The following is a 15695-nucleotide window of genomic DNA, read 5'->3' as shown; positions in this document are numbered from 1 at the left end:
GGGGAGGTACAGAACAAAGCAGAGCATGCATTGATGACTCGGGGAGGGTGGAGCCCACAATGGTCCATTGATGGCTGGGGACGAGGTGATAATGAAGGAATACAAATGGTGAAATTAGCAAGAGGACGAGGGTGGGGGAGAGACGGAGAGAGAGAGAATGGAAGAGTTACTTGGTTAGAGATCCTTCATTCTCTTGTGTAAGAAGGAACTGCAGTTGCTGATTTAAACTGAAGATAGACTAAAAAAGCTGGAGTAACTCAGCGGGTCAGGCAGCATCTCTGAAGAGAAAGAATGGATGACCTTTCGGGTCGTGACCCTTCTTCGTTCTCTTTATTTAAATGATGATACGTGTTTTCTTACAGAGGAGCTTCTAGCGAAATTGGAACTATATGAAGAGCAACAACAGAAAATGCAAGCAGACTTAGAACAAGTTACCAAGAGAGCAACTTCCCAGGTTGGCAGACTTTGTGCTGCATTTAATTCATCCACATACAATCTTAATTCCAAGTGTGTGCATTCTGCACAGATTCAACAGTCTCAAGCTATGCTGTTAATTAATCTTAAATTGTATTTTGTGTTGCTTATTCAGATTTGTTTGAAAAATGGGTCATTTGAGTAAGTTTTTATTTTGCTCTTTTCTATTATCATCCTTTTTGGCTTGATGCTTGCATCTGAGGGGTGATATTTGCTTCCACACAAGATGGTTTCTGTATGCATTACCACACACCTTGGACATGGAAAATGTCTACTGAATTAACGTGTGGTTGGGGAAGCAACAGAGTATTTCCAGACTTTTTTAATCCAGTTTGGATAATTTGACCTATTAATATTATACAGTCATAAGGAATAGGAGTAGAATTAGGCCATTTGGCCCATCAAGTCTACCCCAACATTCAATCATGGCTGATCAATCTCTCCCTCCTCACCCCATTCTCCTGCCTTCTCCCCATAACCTCTGACACCTGTACTAATCAAGAATCTATCTATGCCTTAAAAATATCCATTGACTTGGCCTCTACAGCCATCTGTGGCAATGGATTCCACAGATACGCCACCCTCTGGCTAAAAAAATCTCACCCCATCTCCTCCCTAAAAGAACATCCTTTAATTCTGATTATCCAGAACTCTAAACATTTATTGGCAAGACTGATTTCTGAGGTTAGAGTGTGTCCTATGCTTGAGCATATATATTCTCCAGATTTTAGAAGAGTGAGAAGTGAAAGGAAGGAGCAGGTGTGGAGAAAGGTGTGTTTGACAAGAGGCTCATAGGATATTTTCCATAATGGGAGAGTCTAGACCTAAAGAGCATAGCTTCAGGATAAGGATTGTCTTCAAGGCTGCAATGAGGAGCCATTTCTCTTCTGAGGGTTGAGAATCTTTTGAGTTATTTCCCCTCCAGAGCTGTCGGTGGAGAACCATTCAGTAAATCTAAGGGTTGGCCAGCTAGAGTTTTACACTGCAGGAACATTGAGGTTTATGGGGATTAGGTAAATGTTTAGATCAAAGATCAAATCAGCCATGATCACGTGAAAGAACGGATAAGGCTCAAGTGCTGATTTTATAGAAGTAATAAAAGTTTCCAATTATCCAATTCTACAACTTGCAATTCTAATGACATGTAACAATATGTCATGAAGTTGCATCTCAAAAGGAACAGGTCAGTGCTTCATTGCCCATAGATCCATTTATTTAAAAAAACAATTACAATAATTTTACTTATATCTGAAAATCACTGAAGTCAGCAAATTATTTCCAACAGAGAATAAAAAAGGGTAAACTTTTAAAAACTATATTTTTCACCGTGAAGTTCAGTTTTTAATGCTCATCACACCTCTGGTCATCTTGCTGAATAACTCTAAACTTCAAATCAGCTTGCTATGTTGTTAATCAAATATGTTCGGGAGGCAAACATACAGAATCATTACTCTTGTATCATGCATAAGCGCTTCTGTTTCTAATGGCATTGAGCATCTAATTGCCCAGTTAGATGAGTGGATGATGGTGCTTTGTGTGTAATGTGTCTGTAGACAAGTGAATCTGGAAGTACAGAGGAACTGCAGAGCCGCCTGATTGAGTGGCAAGAAATGGTTTCTGAGTCAGCGCGGAGCCATGCCAAAGATGAGAGGACTGTCATGGAATTAAGGATGACGCAAATTGAGGAAGAAAGAGAAGGTAAATTGTGGTGCTCTCTGGTTCTCACTTGGAACAAATCATGTCATTTACTCTGTTTTAATTTAAAATATTTAATTAGTGAATGATTTGATTAGTGATCTCGATGACTTTGAAAGTCTAGTGTGCCTCTATTTGGGGATCTGTTTGTTGTTCATATTTCAGTCGAGACAAAGGCTACACTGTCGATTTTTTTTAAAAGCTGGAATTCTGACGTTTTTACTTTCAGTATCAAAATCCATGCTGACAATAGCAAGTCCAGCTGCTTGGTTTGTCAACTGTTCCAAAGCACAATGTTGAGAATCCTTCAATCTCAGTTTGGTTTAATGTGGATTCGCACCCGCATTTACCCTTCCTCTATTATTGGTTTCCGAGCATGCCAGTCCTCTTGGAGCGATGAGTTTCCCACTAACTGGAAAGGAGACAAGGTCTTCATCCCCAATCAGTTGATTATTGATCGGTCAGACTATTCTTTCCCCTCCCTTTTTGAATGATAGGCAGCTTTTCAGAATAAACTGCGCATCTTTTCAGATGTTGTTAAATCCATCATTATTTTCTGGAATCACCAGAAGCAGTCTTGGACTATTGGCTTCTCTATTTCAGCAGTACATTCGCAGAACTTGTTGATACATTGCCATTAAAATCGCTTTTAAAATTGAAAAAATAAACTTGGTGTTGACTGGTTCCAAGAACATCTCTTCAGTCAACGGCTGGAGGACTGTTAAAGGTGCTGATCAAGTTTCAAAGTAATTTGGATCATACATCATCCACTATCAATGTGTCTCTATTTTCAGGATTGTTTACCATGTTCCAAAGACTGTGTTGAGGTGTGCCCCATCATATTATTCTCTATCTTTAGGAAGAGAGATGAGCTGCCTAAACCAAATTTAATAACTTTAAACCAATTGAAAATATGCATGTGGGGATATCCATAAATTATAAGTGACAGAATGCAACCCTGTGGCTGACAAAGGCCCTGGCATTCTGTAAGATTTATGTTTTATCATTAGCTGTTTGCAGAGAAACAGGTTTGATCCTAGCCTCGGGTGCTGTCTGCGTGGAGTTTGCATGTTCTCCCTATGACTGCATGGGTTTCTTCCCACATCCCAAAGACGTGTGGGTTTGTACGTTAATTGGCCTCTGTAAAGTTGTATAAATAAATAAATGTAGGCAGTGGGATAAGATAGAATCAGCGTTGATGGGTTATTGAAGGTCGGCGTGGGAGCGGTAGGCCGAAGGGCCTGTTTTCATGCTGTATCTTTAAATTAAACTAAAACACCATTCTGCTAATCTCACAATTGTGGCTGCATTTACATTGAGGCATCAATGCAGATTCTCTATCATGGATGAACTCGACAGCTGGGAGGGGGGCTTCACTTTCTTCAGAGACTAGGCCCCTAATTCCTTTATTTAACTGAACTGCATTTGAACTTGAATTTTTGGTGAGTTAGCATTGTCTAGGATTGCCTTACAACTGATCAGTTGGGTTCTATGAATCATACCCATCCATTTGAAGTCAAAGGATGTGTTTATCTGAATACACATAGCCATCATTTGCAATTCATGGGCGGCACAATGGCGCAGTGGTAGAGATGCTGCCTTGCAGCGCTTGCAGCGCCGGAGACCTGGGTTCGATCCCGACCACGGGCGCTGTCTGTATGGAGTTTGTATGTTCTTCCCGTGACTACATGGGTTTTCTCCTAGATCTTCGGTTTCCTCCCACACTCCAAAGACGTACAGGTTTGTAGGTTAATTGGCTTGGATTTGTGTACTTGGTATAAATGTAAATTGTCCCTAGTGTGTGTAGGCTTGTGTTAATGTGCGGGGATCACTGGTCGGTGCGGACTCGCTGGGCCGAAGGGCCTGTTTCCGCACTGTATCTCTAAACTAAACTAAACTAAAATCTCCTTGAAAACTCTGGCCAGCATAACTGCAGATGCTGACATCATAGAAGATAAGGTGCTCGACGTAGTGACAAGCCAGTGTCAGCTGCAAAATAATTATGATGAAGGTACTTTAGTGTTGTATTTTTAATCATAAATCTATTTTTAATCACAATCCATTTTAAAATTAGCATCCTATTGATGTGTGCAATGGCCTTTCTTTGTGCGGTCAAGGGATGTGGGCTTTCGAGAATGAGCCAGCATTTAATTGCTTGTCCCATATTGCCCTTGCGAAGGCGGTGGTGAGGTGCATCTAGCTGTAAATTTTAAATAGCAACTGCACGTGATGAAATTTTAGTTACACAATATATAGAAAGACATGTTACAGTTTAAAGTTGGGACAACTGTAAAGAAGATACGTTTGTGGTATCTTCAATTGGGTTAATGCCAACTAGCAGCTAGTTCCTCAGAGAGTCTTGCAGTGTGGAAACAAGCCCTTCAGATAAGTTGCCCAAGACGACCACCGTGCCACATCCCACTAGTCCCACCTGCCTGTGTTTAGCCCATATCCAACTAAACCTACCCTGTCCATGTACCTGACTATATGTTTCTTAAGCATCGTGATGGTACCTGCCTCATCTACCTCCTATGGCAGGTCACTCCATATACCTATTGCCCTATAAGTGTAAAAAAAGGTTGCCCCTCAGTTGGCTATTAAATCTTTCCCCCCTCACCTTAAAGCTGTGTCGTCTGGTTCTTGAAATGATAACTTTTAGTTGGGAAGGTGTCATTGTGTCAAGTAAGAAAATTGCAATCAATAAACTCCACCCAAAGGCTGTCCATTATTGAGGGCATTTAGCTAAAGTTATTTATTTATATTGGTGACATTAGCTATGCTTAGTAGTTGAGATACTTCCTACCTTTTGATATGTTATTTAAAATATTGTGACTAGCAGCATTTCTGAAAAAGAGTTGAAAGCATTTTTGTTCTGTAATGTGAAGATCTGATGTGTAGTTCCCTTTTAAATTAAGCATGACTTTATTAATATTTCTTTTCCTCTACCATGTCCATGATGAGCCCTCAGCGATTCCATCCACTTCCCCCTCCACTGCTTTTGCAACTGTGATTTGGCCAGCCATTACGAGCACAGTTTCCCATCAGTTTTGTGCATGCAGGTTTCTGTCACCGTGTACTGTGCGGTGCACTGTGGGTTATTTCTAGGCTTTTGAATTTGTGCCAGGAAATAATCAGCAGTGCACTTCACTAGCTAAATTGTGCTGTGACTTAATTGTTATTCACCGACCATTGCCCTGCTTAGAAGTGTCGATGTGCAATTCCTGTGGACGATGATTTGCCATTGATCATTCCTACCTTCCTATGCAACCTTTACCATTGCTCAATAGTGAATGTTTGGCCTACTTTGCATGAGGCCATAAATGATTGTCTTTAAACGTTCTTTGTTGCTTTGCATGTTGAGTCAAGTTTCATTTGAATAGAACATCCTTTGCAGTGCTCACTCCAAATCACAAAGCAGATGGGAAAATTATTTTTGCCAGAATCATTTCACTTTTAATATTTGCTAATGAGTTAGTTGGCAAATGCATAAGCATATACTTTACATCCCACCCTCCCCGGAACTCATATTCAGTTTATTTTTACCCCCAAGTATTCCTGTCCCTTGTTGAAGTAAAAAAAAATCTTATTATTGACAAGCTAATGATTACTGTGTGTCTTGCCTGTTTGTGTCTATAACCCAGTGACATTTCTTCCGAGTGGTTTCCCCAAGGTAGATTAATTGTAGAGACAGAACATTTATGAAGACAGTTGTGCTGATATTAATACCTCAGATTTTGGTGTTGTTGTGATGTTTAAATGTTTTTGGTCATTATATTATGAAAATGAGAACTTCGGATCTTGTAGTTTACTTTGGAAATCATGAAGTTGTCCCATGATATTGAAAACTGATACAAACTATGCTTGTGGCTGAGTCTTGAACATGAGGTTAGACACAAAATACTGGAGTAACTCAGCGGGCCAGGCAGCATCTCTGGAGAAAAGGAATAGGTGATGTTTCTGGTCGGAACCCTAGATACAAGATAAAGGAACACTGGGATATGTAGGAATTTCCCATTACAAAGAGTGGTGAGCCTCTGGAATTCTGTACCCTGAAAAATTTGTTTGGGCTGATTTTTCACCCCTTGTTCCATCCATTTGTTCAGAACAAATGTTGCTTGTTAGTTGCTACAAGCTTTCTTTTATCTGTGAATCGCTTTAGTCCCTGTTCTTTTACACCCTCAAGCCTCTCATGACTGCTTATCATTACGGCAATGCTGAATTGTTTCCGTAATTAGTTTATGATGACAACAGATGGTTCAAAATATTTTGTATAGTATGATGATGTAATTAGAATCTTGAGTTGTACAGCACAGGAATGGGCCTTTCATCTCACCATGCCCATGCTGATTTTTGTTTCCCATCTACATTTATCACATTTGCCTGCATGATGAATGTATCCTTCTATGCTTTGCTTATTTACGTGTCTAAAATTACTTTTAAAATGTTGTAATTGCATTTGATTCCGCCACCTCCTCTGGCAGCAAGTTCCAGATATAAAGCTCTCTCGGGGGGAGAGAAATAAACTTTCCCTCTGATCGCCTTTACAACTCCCTCTTCTCACCTTAAACCTATGTTCTCTTGTTTTGTAACTCGACCATGGAGAAAAGATTTTGGTCATCTACCCTGTCTGTGCCTCACATAATCTTACATACTTCTATCAGGTCTCTCCTTAACTTTCTCACTCCAGGGAAGAAGAGCCCCATCTATCCAGTTTCTCTGAGGTGAGGTGAGAAGAAACCTTCTCACCCAGGGAGTTGTGAATTTGTGGAATTCTCTGCCACAGAAGGCAGTGGAGGCCAATTCACTGGATGAATTTAAAGTTAGATAGAGCTCTAGGGGCTAGTGGAATCAAGGGGTATGGGGAGAAGGCAGGCGCAGGTTTCTGATTGTGGATGATCAGCCATGATCACAATGAATGGCGGTGCTGGCTCAAAAGGCCGAATGGCCTCCTCCTGCACCTATTTTCTATGTTTCTCCCCACAACTAAAGTTCTCCAATCCAGGCAACATCCCTGTGAATTTTCTCTCCATTTTCTGATTAGACTGTAGAAGGGCCCCAACCTTCCATGTTACAAGGGATGCTGCCTGACCCTCTGCATTTCTCCAGCACTTTGTGTCTTTGTTTTGTAAACCTAGCCTCTGCAAGTCTTACATAGTGTGCTGACAGGAACTGCACACAACACTCCCAAGTGTGGTCTCACTCGTGTTTTGTAAAGTTGCAATAAGACATCCCAACTCTTATATTCAACACCCTATGAAGGCAAACATACCGTATGCTTTCTTCACCAGCCTGTTGCCCTGCTAATTTTTGAGAACTATGGACTTGGACCTCTTAGTCTCTATTCATCATCATTCATCAGTGCCCAGATCTAAGTCCTACAAGCATCTTTACTTCCCAAATTCTATCTGCCTGTGCATCTCTCCACCTCATCTATATCCTGCTGCAACCTTAGACAAACCTCCTCACTCTCCACAAACCACCAATTTTCATGTCATCTGCAAGCTTACTTCCTACATTGTGACCCAAGCTGCGAAAATCCCAGCTCTGATCCCTGCGGTACCACAATAATCACAGATTTCCCATCAGAAAGAAACATCCTTCCATCATTGTCCTCTGCCTCCTATTTAGATCCAACTGTCTCGCCCACCTTGGATTGCATGTGCCCAAACCCTCTGCACTCACTCGCCCACCATGTGGGACCTGATGAAATTAACGCCCTAGTCATGTACTGAAATGATTAGTAAATCCTGTGGAAGCTGCCACTCATTTTCCAAAATAGATATAAACCCCAACTGAAATATACTTTCATTGAATTCTTTATTTAATTCAGGACTCTAGTCATTTAATAACATTTAGCTCTGCATTAAACATGCAGTTAAAATTCCAATGACATACTTTCGAGTGAGTTTTTATAAATGCGCAAGTTTCACTGTAAGACTTGGAGGTTAAGTAGGCGAGTGGGGTTAATATGGATGGCATGATAGTCAGCACAGACACATTGGATGGAGAAGGGCATGTTTCTGTGTTGTACAACTCTTTGGACTCTATTTAGTAGTGAAATGGAACACTGCTTTAACCCATAGTTTACTCCATCCATTACGTGATCTAAGTAAAATGAACCAAACTTCCTGAAGACTTTTCAATGTGAAAGGATTAATTTTCCCCTATATTTACATTGGCAATTGCAAAGGTAGAAGAACACTTATCCTTTTGTCCAGGCTTCACTCAGTTTATTAATGGATTTGCAGGTTAAATGACAGATCTGCAAAAATACTGAAATAATATCAATACATAAATCAGTATTGGTATTAGTTGTTCCTGGAATACCAGTGATGTAAATTTAGCTTTGTTACTGCAAGCTTTTAAAATTAAAAGCCAGCCAGCCAGCCAGCCAGCTGCAGAGTGTTTCAGCCCAGTCAGAAACTAGTACCTGACCTTGAGGAAGCCACAAGGCCGCGATGGTCACTGGCGTCCAATCAGTCTATATTGTGTTTGTGTCTGTGTTCATGCTGTCTTTCTGAATGACATGTCTTCCTGTGGCACAAAACTGATTGAGGATGACTGGTTCTTTCCTGGCTGCTCTGATCCAGCTTTGGTCTCAGGACAGCAGGAGCTGGAGGAGGAACTGGGGGAACTTCAGAGAGTAGGACGGCATCAAGGAAGGAGGAAGCAGACCACAGCGGGCCAAAAGCTCGGGGTATGTGATCAGTCTGACACTTTCAGTTTAAACACTGATTTTATACATCTGTGGGAAATTTAATGCTTGAGTTAGCTCGACATTTTACGCTGTTATTAATTTTAAGCTTTGCCAAGATTGTATAAAATAGTTTTTTGTTAGGAGGTTTTGGGGAGGGGCCCAGTGGCACAGCTGTAGAGTTGCTGCCTTACAGCACCAGACACCCGGGTTCGATCCTGACCACGGGCGCTGTCTGTACCGAGTTTGTACATTCTTCCCCTGACCACGTGGGTTTTCTCCGGGTGCTCCTGTTTCCTCCCACACTCCAAAGGCGTGCAGGTTTGTAGGTTAATTGGCTTCGGTAAAAATTGTAAATTGTCCCTAGTGTGCAGGATAGTGTCCGGGGTGACAGCAGGTCGGCCTGGACTCATCGGGCCGAAGGGCCTGTTTCCCTGCTGCATCTCTCAAGTCTAAAGTAGTTTTGAGAAGGTAAATATATACTGAGATTTGCTAAACTGAAAAAGCCTTCAACTCAATTTTCAGTGCCTTTATAAGTTGGACTGAGATGGATGGCCCTATACTATGAGAAAACATTATATCAAGCATATGTTCAATTTCTAATATTACAAGTAAAATGACAAACAATAGAGACAGAAGTATACTTTTGGAAATCACTGTGAAATCTGGAAAGTACATCAATATTTTTTGGGAGTCATTTTGCCAAATTTACCTCTTTACATTATAAACATAAGATCAACCAAAAGATCAGTTTTGGACTTAATGGGCCAAATGACAGCTTCTGGGGTTGTGACAACCTGATCAATTTTGACTCCCATTTTTCCTGTTTGGTGTTAATAGTCACTGGGTTCCATCCAGTCTGCACAGTATCTCTGTCTCAGTAACTCGCAATAATTTACGGATCTGTATTTTTCGAGGGAAGTATTTAAAATACATCAAAGCAAATTAGCAGAACGTTCGTGAATTCAGTTTAGCTTGATACCAAGTGACTGCATTTGGGAGATTTAAAGGGCTGATAATACAGCAACTTTGTTCTGTGGTACAACTGTATTGTGAATTCATGTGCAAGGAAGTAAAACGTTTCTATTATTATTTAGGATGATTACGAATATGAAGAGAAAGAGCACTTTGAAGAGTCCAGCATAAACGTGGATCACAGTGACTCGACCGAAGGAGAAAATTTGGGAGGTTTGTGGCCAGAGTACAGTTCCCATCATACAGGTGTGATACCCACTAGACAGACTTTGAAAGCATGCACTACACGTGAATTTTGTGGTGCTTTTTATTTAATCTTTGCATTTATTTAAATAACCCATTTTGTTTATTGGCACATTCTAATCCAAGTCAGCACTATTTGGATTTTTGTTTTCTCCCCCCTCTCCAAATTGTCCTGTTGAATAATTTGCAATTCTAAATAAACATGTGCGTGCTGGAAGAACTGGCTGGTTGTCACTTCAAGGTATCATCTGCATCGCTGTTTGTTTTCCATATTAGCGCCCAAACTGGCTTTGAAGCTGCAAGGCAGGGGAGTTGAGAATTAATCCAAAACTGACTATCCTTTTTACACTCAGTTGGTACAAAGTTAGAAGTTAAAAATAGATTAGTGAATAAACAGTCTGTGCTGCTATTGTAAAAATATATGTTAGAGAAAATTTATGGATGTATAGCCAGATGGTTAAGTTGTAGCCCAAAGGATATTAGAAGTATGGGATATTAGAAAGAAAACTGCAGATGCTGGTTTAAGTCGAAGATAGACACAAAATGCTGGCGTAACTCAGAGGGTCAGGCAGCGTCTCTGGAGAGAAGGAATGGGTGACGTTTGGGGTCGAGATCATTCTTCAGACTTCAGTCTGAAGAAGGGTGTCGACCCGAAACGTCACCCATTCCTTCTCTCCAGAGATGCTGCCTGACCCTCTGAGTTACTCCAGCATTTTGTGTCTACCTTTGATATTAGAAGTAACCTGCTCTTAAGATACTATCATTTCATTATAAAGTAACTATTTGGAAATTTGTCTTCACGCCATCAAAATGCAACTAAATGTGCAAATACAGTCCCAGGCATTTATTTAAATCTGCACACATTACTGGTATTGACAACTTTGAGGGTACTAGTAACATGTTGTCTTGCCTAATTTCTTTCCATTAATGTTAAGATATGGAGAAGTGACAGGAATGCATGATACATTTTCAGATGTAAAAGTAGTTTTTAAGTAGGGATTGCTCATTGAATACGCATGATCCTCTGGCTGATTATCTATTTTTTCGGCTTAATATCATGTCCTTCATTATTTCCCAGTTTATCTTTTTTTCTGTACATTAATGACGTCTTATGGGAATCTGCACTTAACTGCAAGGATTCACCTGCTTCTTTGCTTTTCGCTTTTGCATCCTTGCTCCCTTTAAGCACCTTGCTATCTCCTTTGCTTAAAGGTGCTATCACGTTGTCCTTAATTATAATTCATGTTTCTTAGGGAGCTGCAGATTGCAGTGCATTTGTTACTATTCTCGATGGGTGCCTTACTCATATAATTATAGTCATAGACCCGTACAAGACAGAAATGCGTCCTTGGTCCACACCAAACATTCTGCCCAACTACACTAATTCATTTGACACTAATTCTTTCTGCATTTTACCTAACTGTCTAAATAGCTATTAAACGTTGTAATTGTGTCTGATTCCACCACCACCTCCAGCAGTGCATTCCAGATATCAACTACTTTTTGCAATTTAAACACTTGGCCTGTTTATCCCTTCTAAAACTCTGCCCTTTTTGCTTAAACTTTTGCCCTCTTGTTTTTTATACCCCGACTATGGGATACCAAGACCATGTGAAGTAATACCACATATTCCTCTAATGTGGTGGTAAAGCATAATCCAAGGCTCCACTTCTCAGTGCGAAACCATTTCTGCCTCCTGATTCCAATCCTCCCTATTTTCACACACGATAAATATTGGAAGCAGTTCAGAGAAGATTGTTAGACAAATAACTGGAACTAGACTAAGTGGACCCGTTGGGCCCAAACCTCTCCTGCATTGGTGCAGCACCCACTCCTCCCCCTCCCTCCCCCTCCCCCTTCCTCCTTCCCCTCCATCCCCCTGATCCCCCCTTATCCTCACCCCCTCCCTCCCTCCACCCCCCTCTTTCCCTCCCTCCCTCCCCCCTCCCTCCCTCGGAGATAGATTTAAACTTTAAAATGTGAATAACTAAAAATATAACATCGATTTCAATGAAACCTCTTCCATCAGCACCAAAGGGACGATGGTGAGTAAGGTGGGCCTAGAATTATCGCGCTATCGTCTACCGTTTTGGCTGTAGTTCAGGAACAAACAAATAGACAATAGACAATAGACAATAGACAATAGGTGCAGGAGTAGGCCATTCAGCCCTTCGAGCCAGCACCGCCATTCAATGCGATCATGGCTGATCACTATCAATCAGTACCCCGTTCCTGCCTTCTCCCCATACCCCCTCACTCCGCTATCCTTAAGAGCTCTATCCAGCTCTCTCTTGAAAGCATCCAACGAACTGGCCTCCACTGCCTTCTGAGGCAGAGAATTCCACACCTTCACCACCCTCTGACTGAAAAAGTTCTTCCTCATCTCCGTTCTAAATGGCCTACCCCTTATTCTCAAACTGTGGCCCCTTGTTCTGGACTCCCCCAACATTGGGAACATGTTATCTGCCTCTAATGTGTCCAATCCCCTAATTATCTTATATGTTTCAATAAGATCCCCCCTCATCCTTCTAAATTCCAGTGTATACAAGCCCAATCGCTCCAGCCTTTCAACATACGACAGTCCCGCCATTCCGGGAATTAATCTAGTGAACCTACGCTGCACGCCCTCCATAGCAAGAATATCCTTCCTCAAATTTGGAGACCAAAACTGCACACAGTACTCCAGGTGCGGTCTCACCAGGGCCCGGTACAACTGTAGAAGGACCTCTTTGCTCCTATACTCAACTCCTCTTGTTACGAAGGCCAACATTCCATTGGCTTTCTTCACTGCCTGCTGAACCTGCATGCTTCCTTTCATTGACTGATGCACTAGGACACCCAGATCTCGTTGAACTCCCCCTCCTCCAAACAAGAGCTTTAATATATAGATGGTTGGCCAGGGCATGCATGTAGCCGGTGGAGTTAGAAAGATTGAGAGACAGTTTGATTGAAACTTGAGAGAAAGACTAGAACTCTGAGCCATTGATTAAAAATGAGAGGAGGTGATTTTTTCCCTGAGGGTGTGAACCATTGGAACTTTATCCTTAAAGCGAAGTAGATGCATTCTTTGAATGTTTTTATTGATGTTTTTATGATGGAGAGGTAGATTCTTGATATACAAGAGAGTAAAAGATTAATGTTTACAGGGAGGAATGCAAGGTTGAAGTCAATATTAGATCACCCATGATCTAAATTAATAACTGGGTAGGTACAAAGAATTGATTAGGAGGCCTGCTCATTTACATTTGATCTCAAAAAGATCTAAACTATCCGATTCTGAAGACGTTCTCGTCCAAAACATCGCCTGCCCATTCCCTCCACAGATCCCACCTGACCCACTGAGTTCCTCCAACACTTTGTGTTTTGCTTGGGTAACTATCTGCTTGTCTGCCTCGGGCATCTTCGTCACCTGCTGAACGTCCTGAGTAATTTTTGCCTCGGGTATTTACCACTCCACATTTAAAAAAAATATTTTGCAGCTTCTGGATCTCTTCTCGGCAACTACCCCTGCTTTGCCAAATGTTTTCAAAGGCCCCTTGTGTCTTCCCATCCCTCCTCTTGCTTTGCCATTAAACATGCCATCATTACCCGTGTTAAAAAAAAGTCGTCTCGTCCTTCCACGTACCATCTCAGTATCACCTTCTAGTTTCTTGTCCTTTAATGGTTTTTTTGCTATCCAAGTCCATGCTGTCCCAGAGGGATTAAGAGCATGTTTATGAGGATTGGTAATCTTTTATCACAGCTGGAAATTTCACAATGAAAGGTTATTGAAGTGAAATACTAGATCTTCAATTCTTTCTTCACATGTGCTACATGTGAGTTTTATACGATTTCTGTTTTTATTTCAAAATTCTTGCATGTGAAGTAATTTTATTTCATGAACCCTCTTCCCTTTCACTCTGGTCTCCACCACCAATTCTTCTTCCTTCAGCTGTTTAATTTTTGCCATGATTTTTCATTCCACGTGCAGACTACTTTCCTGCACTATATATGTTTTTCTGGTTTGTTTGTTTCACGGTCGGGTCTTTCACGGTTTCCTTCAATGTGTGGGAAGGAAGTGCAGATGCTGGTTTAAACCGGAGATAGACACAAAAAGCTGGGGTAACTAAGCGGGTCAAAAGGCAACATCTCTGGAGAGAAGGATTAGGTGATGTTTCCGGTCGAGACCCTTCTTCTCACCCGAAACGTCACCTCTTCCTTTTCTCCAGAGATGGTGCCTGACCCGCTGAGTTACCCCAGCTTTTTGTGTCTCTCTTCGCTATCCTTCAACCCTTGCCCCTCACTCAACTTTAAGCAGGAAGACAGGGTTCTGTCTGAAATCTCGAGTTTTGAGAGGAATCTGCTCATGATGTTCCGTATGATGCATCACTTAAAGCCATGTTGCATTGGCACGAGGGTTATTAAAACATTACATTAAAATTGACTATTTTAGGCTTGCATGTCTGCGTTCAAGCCATCTATGAAGCCAGATTCAGGGTTTTAAAAATCTAATTTCAAATCATTTAACTCATGAACTTAATATACATAGAGCGGATTTTGCTCTCAGCATGGTGCCAGTCATTCATTACACTTAAATTCTTTAGGCTTTGGGTTTGTAGGCCAATTGGTCTCTAAATTGCCCCTAATGTGTAGGGAGTGTGTAGAACAGGTAGGTAGTCGGTGTAGACTCAATGGGCCAAAGGTCCCGATTCTATGCTGTATCCCAAAACTAAATTAAACTTTGACTTGTAATTTATTGAAGTTACACACCAAAGCTCTGCGGTGCCCTCTGCAGTTGCCTTTTGGCATCTGCATGGTTTGGCCAAGTAGCTGTGGAGTGCATCCAATCAGATTGAACATTTATTTAATACTGAGTCTGCAAATTGTTGAATTTGGAACGAAAATCAAAATAAAGGAAAAGGAAAAAAAGTGATTCGGGAAGAAATGAAAGCGAATAAGAAGAAAAAGTAAGAAGAGCATATTTGAAAAAAAAGAAGAGGAGAGGGGAAAAAGGACAAAGTGCTGGAGTAACTCAGAAGGTCAGGCAGCATCTCTGGAGGATGTCGAAAGGTGATGTTCTTCAGACTGATTGAAGTAAGGGGGAGAAACTGGAACAGTGGTGTGGAGGGGGAAAGCCTGGCAAGTGATAGGTAGATGCAGGTTAGGATGTTTTTGTAATTGGCAGATGGTTGAACAAAGGCCAGAGATGGAAAGGAGACTAAAGGGTATAAGATAGGGAGCGAGAAGGAGTGAAATGTGGAGCCAGAGGAAAGGATGAAAGGGAAAGGAGTGTGCAATACCCAGGTACACACATGCAAATATGGGTGCTTGTGTACCTGGGTGGGTCACGGGGAAGTAAGGAGGGAAAGTTGTGTGGGGGGGGGGTTGTAACCTAAAATAGATTTGCATTCTGTTGGGCTGTAAGCTACCCAAGTGGAACTGTTCCTCCACTTTGCAATATGGCGTCACTGTGGCAATGGAGGAGGCCCAGGACAGAGAGATTGGGAAGGGAAATTAAAATGGTTAGCAACCAGGAGATTCAACAGGCCTAGACACACTTTAACTAAAATCTGACTTCCAATTTTCCCCTAAAATCTAACGGAGTCAAGAGACAAGACTGTTTAATTGTCATATG

General features: G+C 41.4%; 1 protein-coding gene across 3 annotated transcripts in view; it reads left to right on the top strand.

The window, feature by feature from the left end:
- Positions 1 to 15695, top strand: part of LOC144602426 (uncharacterized) — an 83012-nt gene that overhangs the window by 34178 nt on the left and 33139 nt on the right. For 2 of the 3 annotated variants that reach the window (XM_078415543.1, XM_078415541.1), the window contains exons 13-16: positions 363 to 454; positions 2028 to 2172; positions 8760 to 8866; positions 9961 to 10084. In XM_078415543.1, coding sequence (XP_078271669.1) covers positions 363 to 454; positions 2028 to 2172; positions 8760 to 8866; positions 9961 to 10084 — 468 coding nt within the window. The remainder of the gene's footprint in view (positions 1 to 362; positions 455 to 2027; positions 2173 to 8759; positions 8867 to 9960; positions 10085 to 15695) is intronic. The other variant, XM_078415542.1, reaches the window with a different exon arrangement.

Source organism: Rhinoraja longicauda, chromosome 18 (assembly GCF_053455715.1).
Source record: "Rhinoraja longicauda isolate Sanriku21f chromosome 18, sRhiLon1.1, whole genome shotgun sequence".
In the NCBI taxonomy this organism is placed as follows: Eukaryota; Metazoa; Chordata; class Chondrichthyes; order Rajiformes; family Arhynchobatidae; genus Rhinoraja; species Rhinoraja longicauda.
This window is presented reverse-complemented; position numbering and strand designations above follow the sequence as displayed.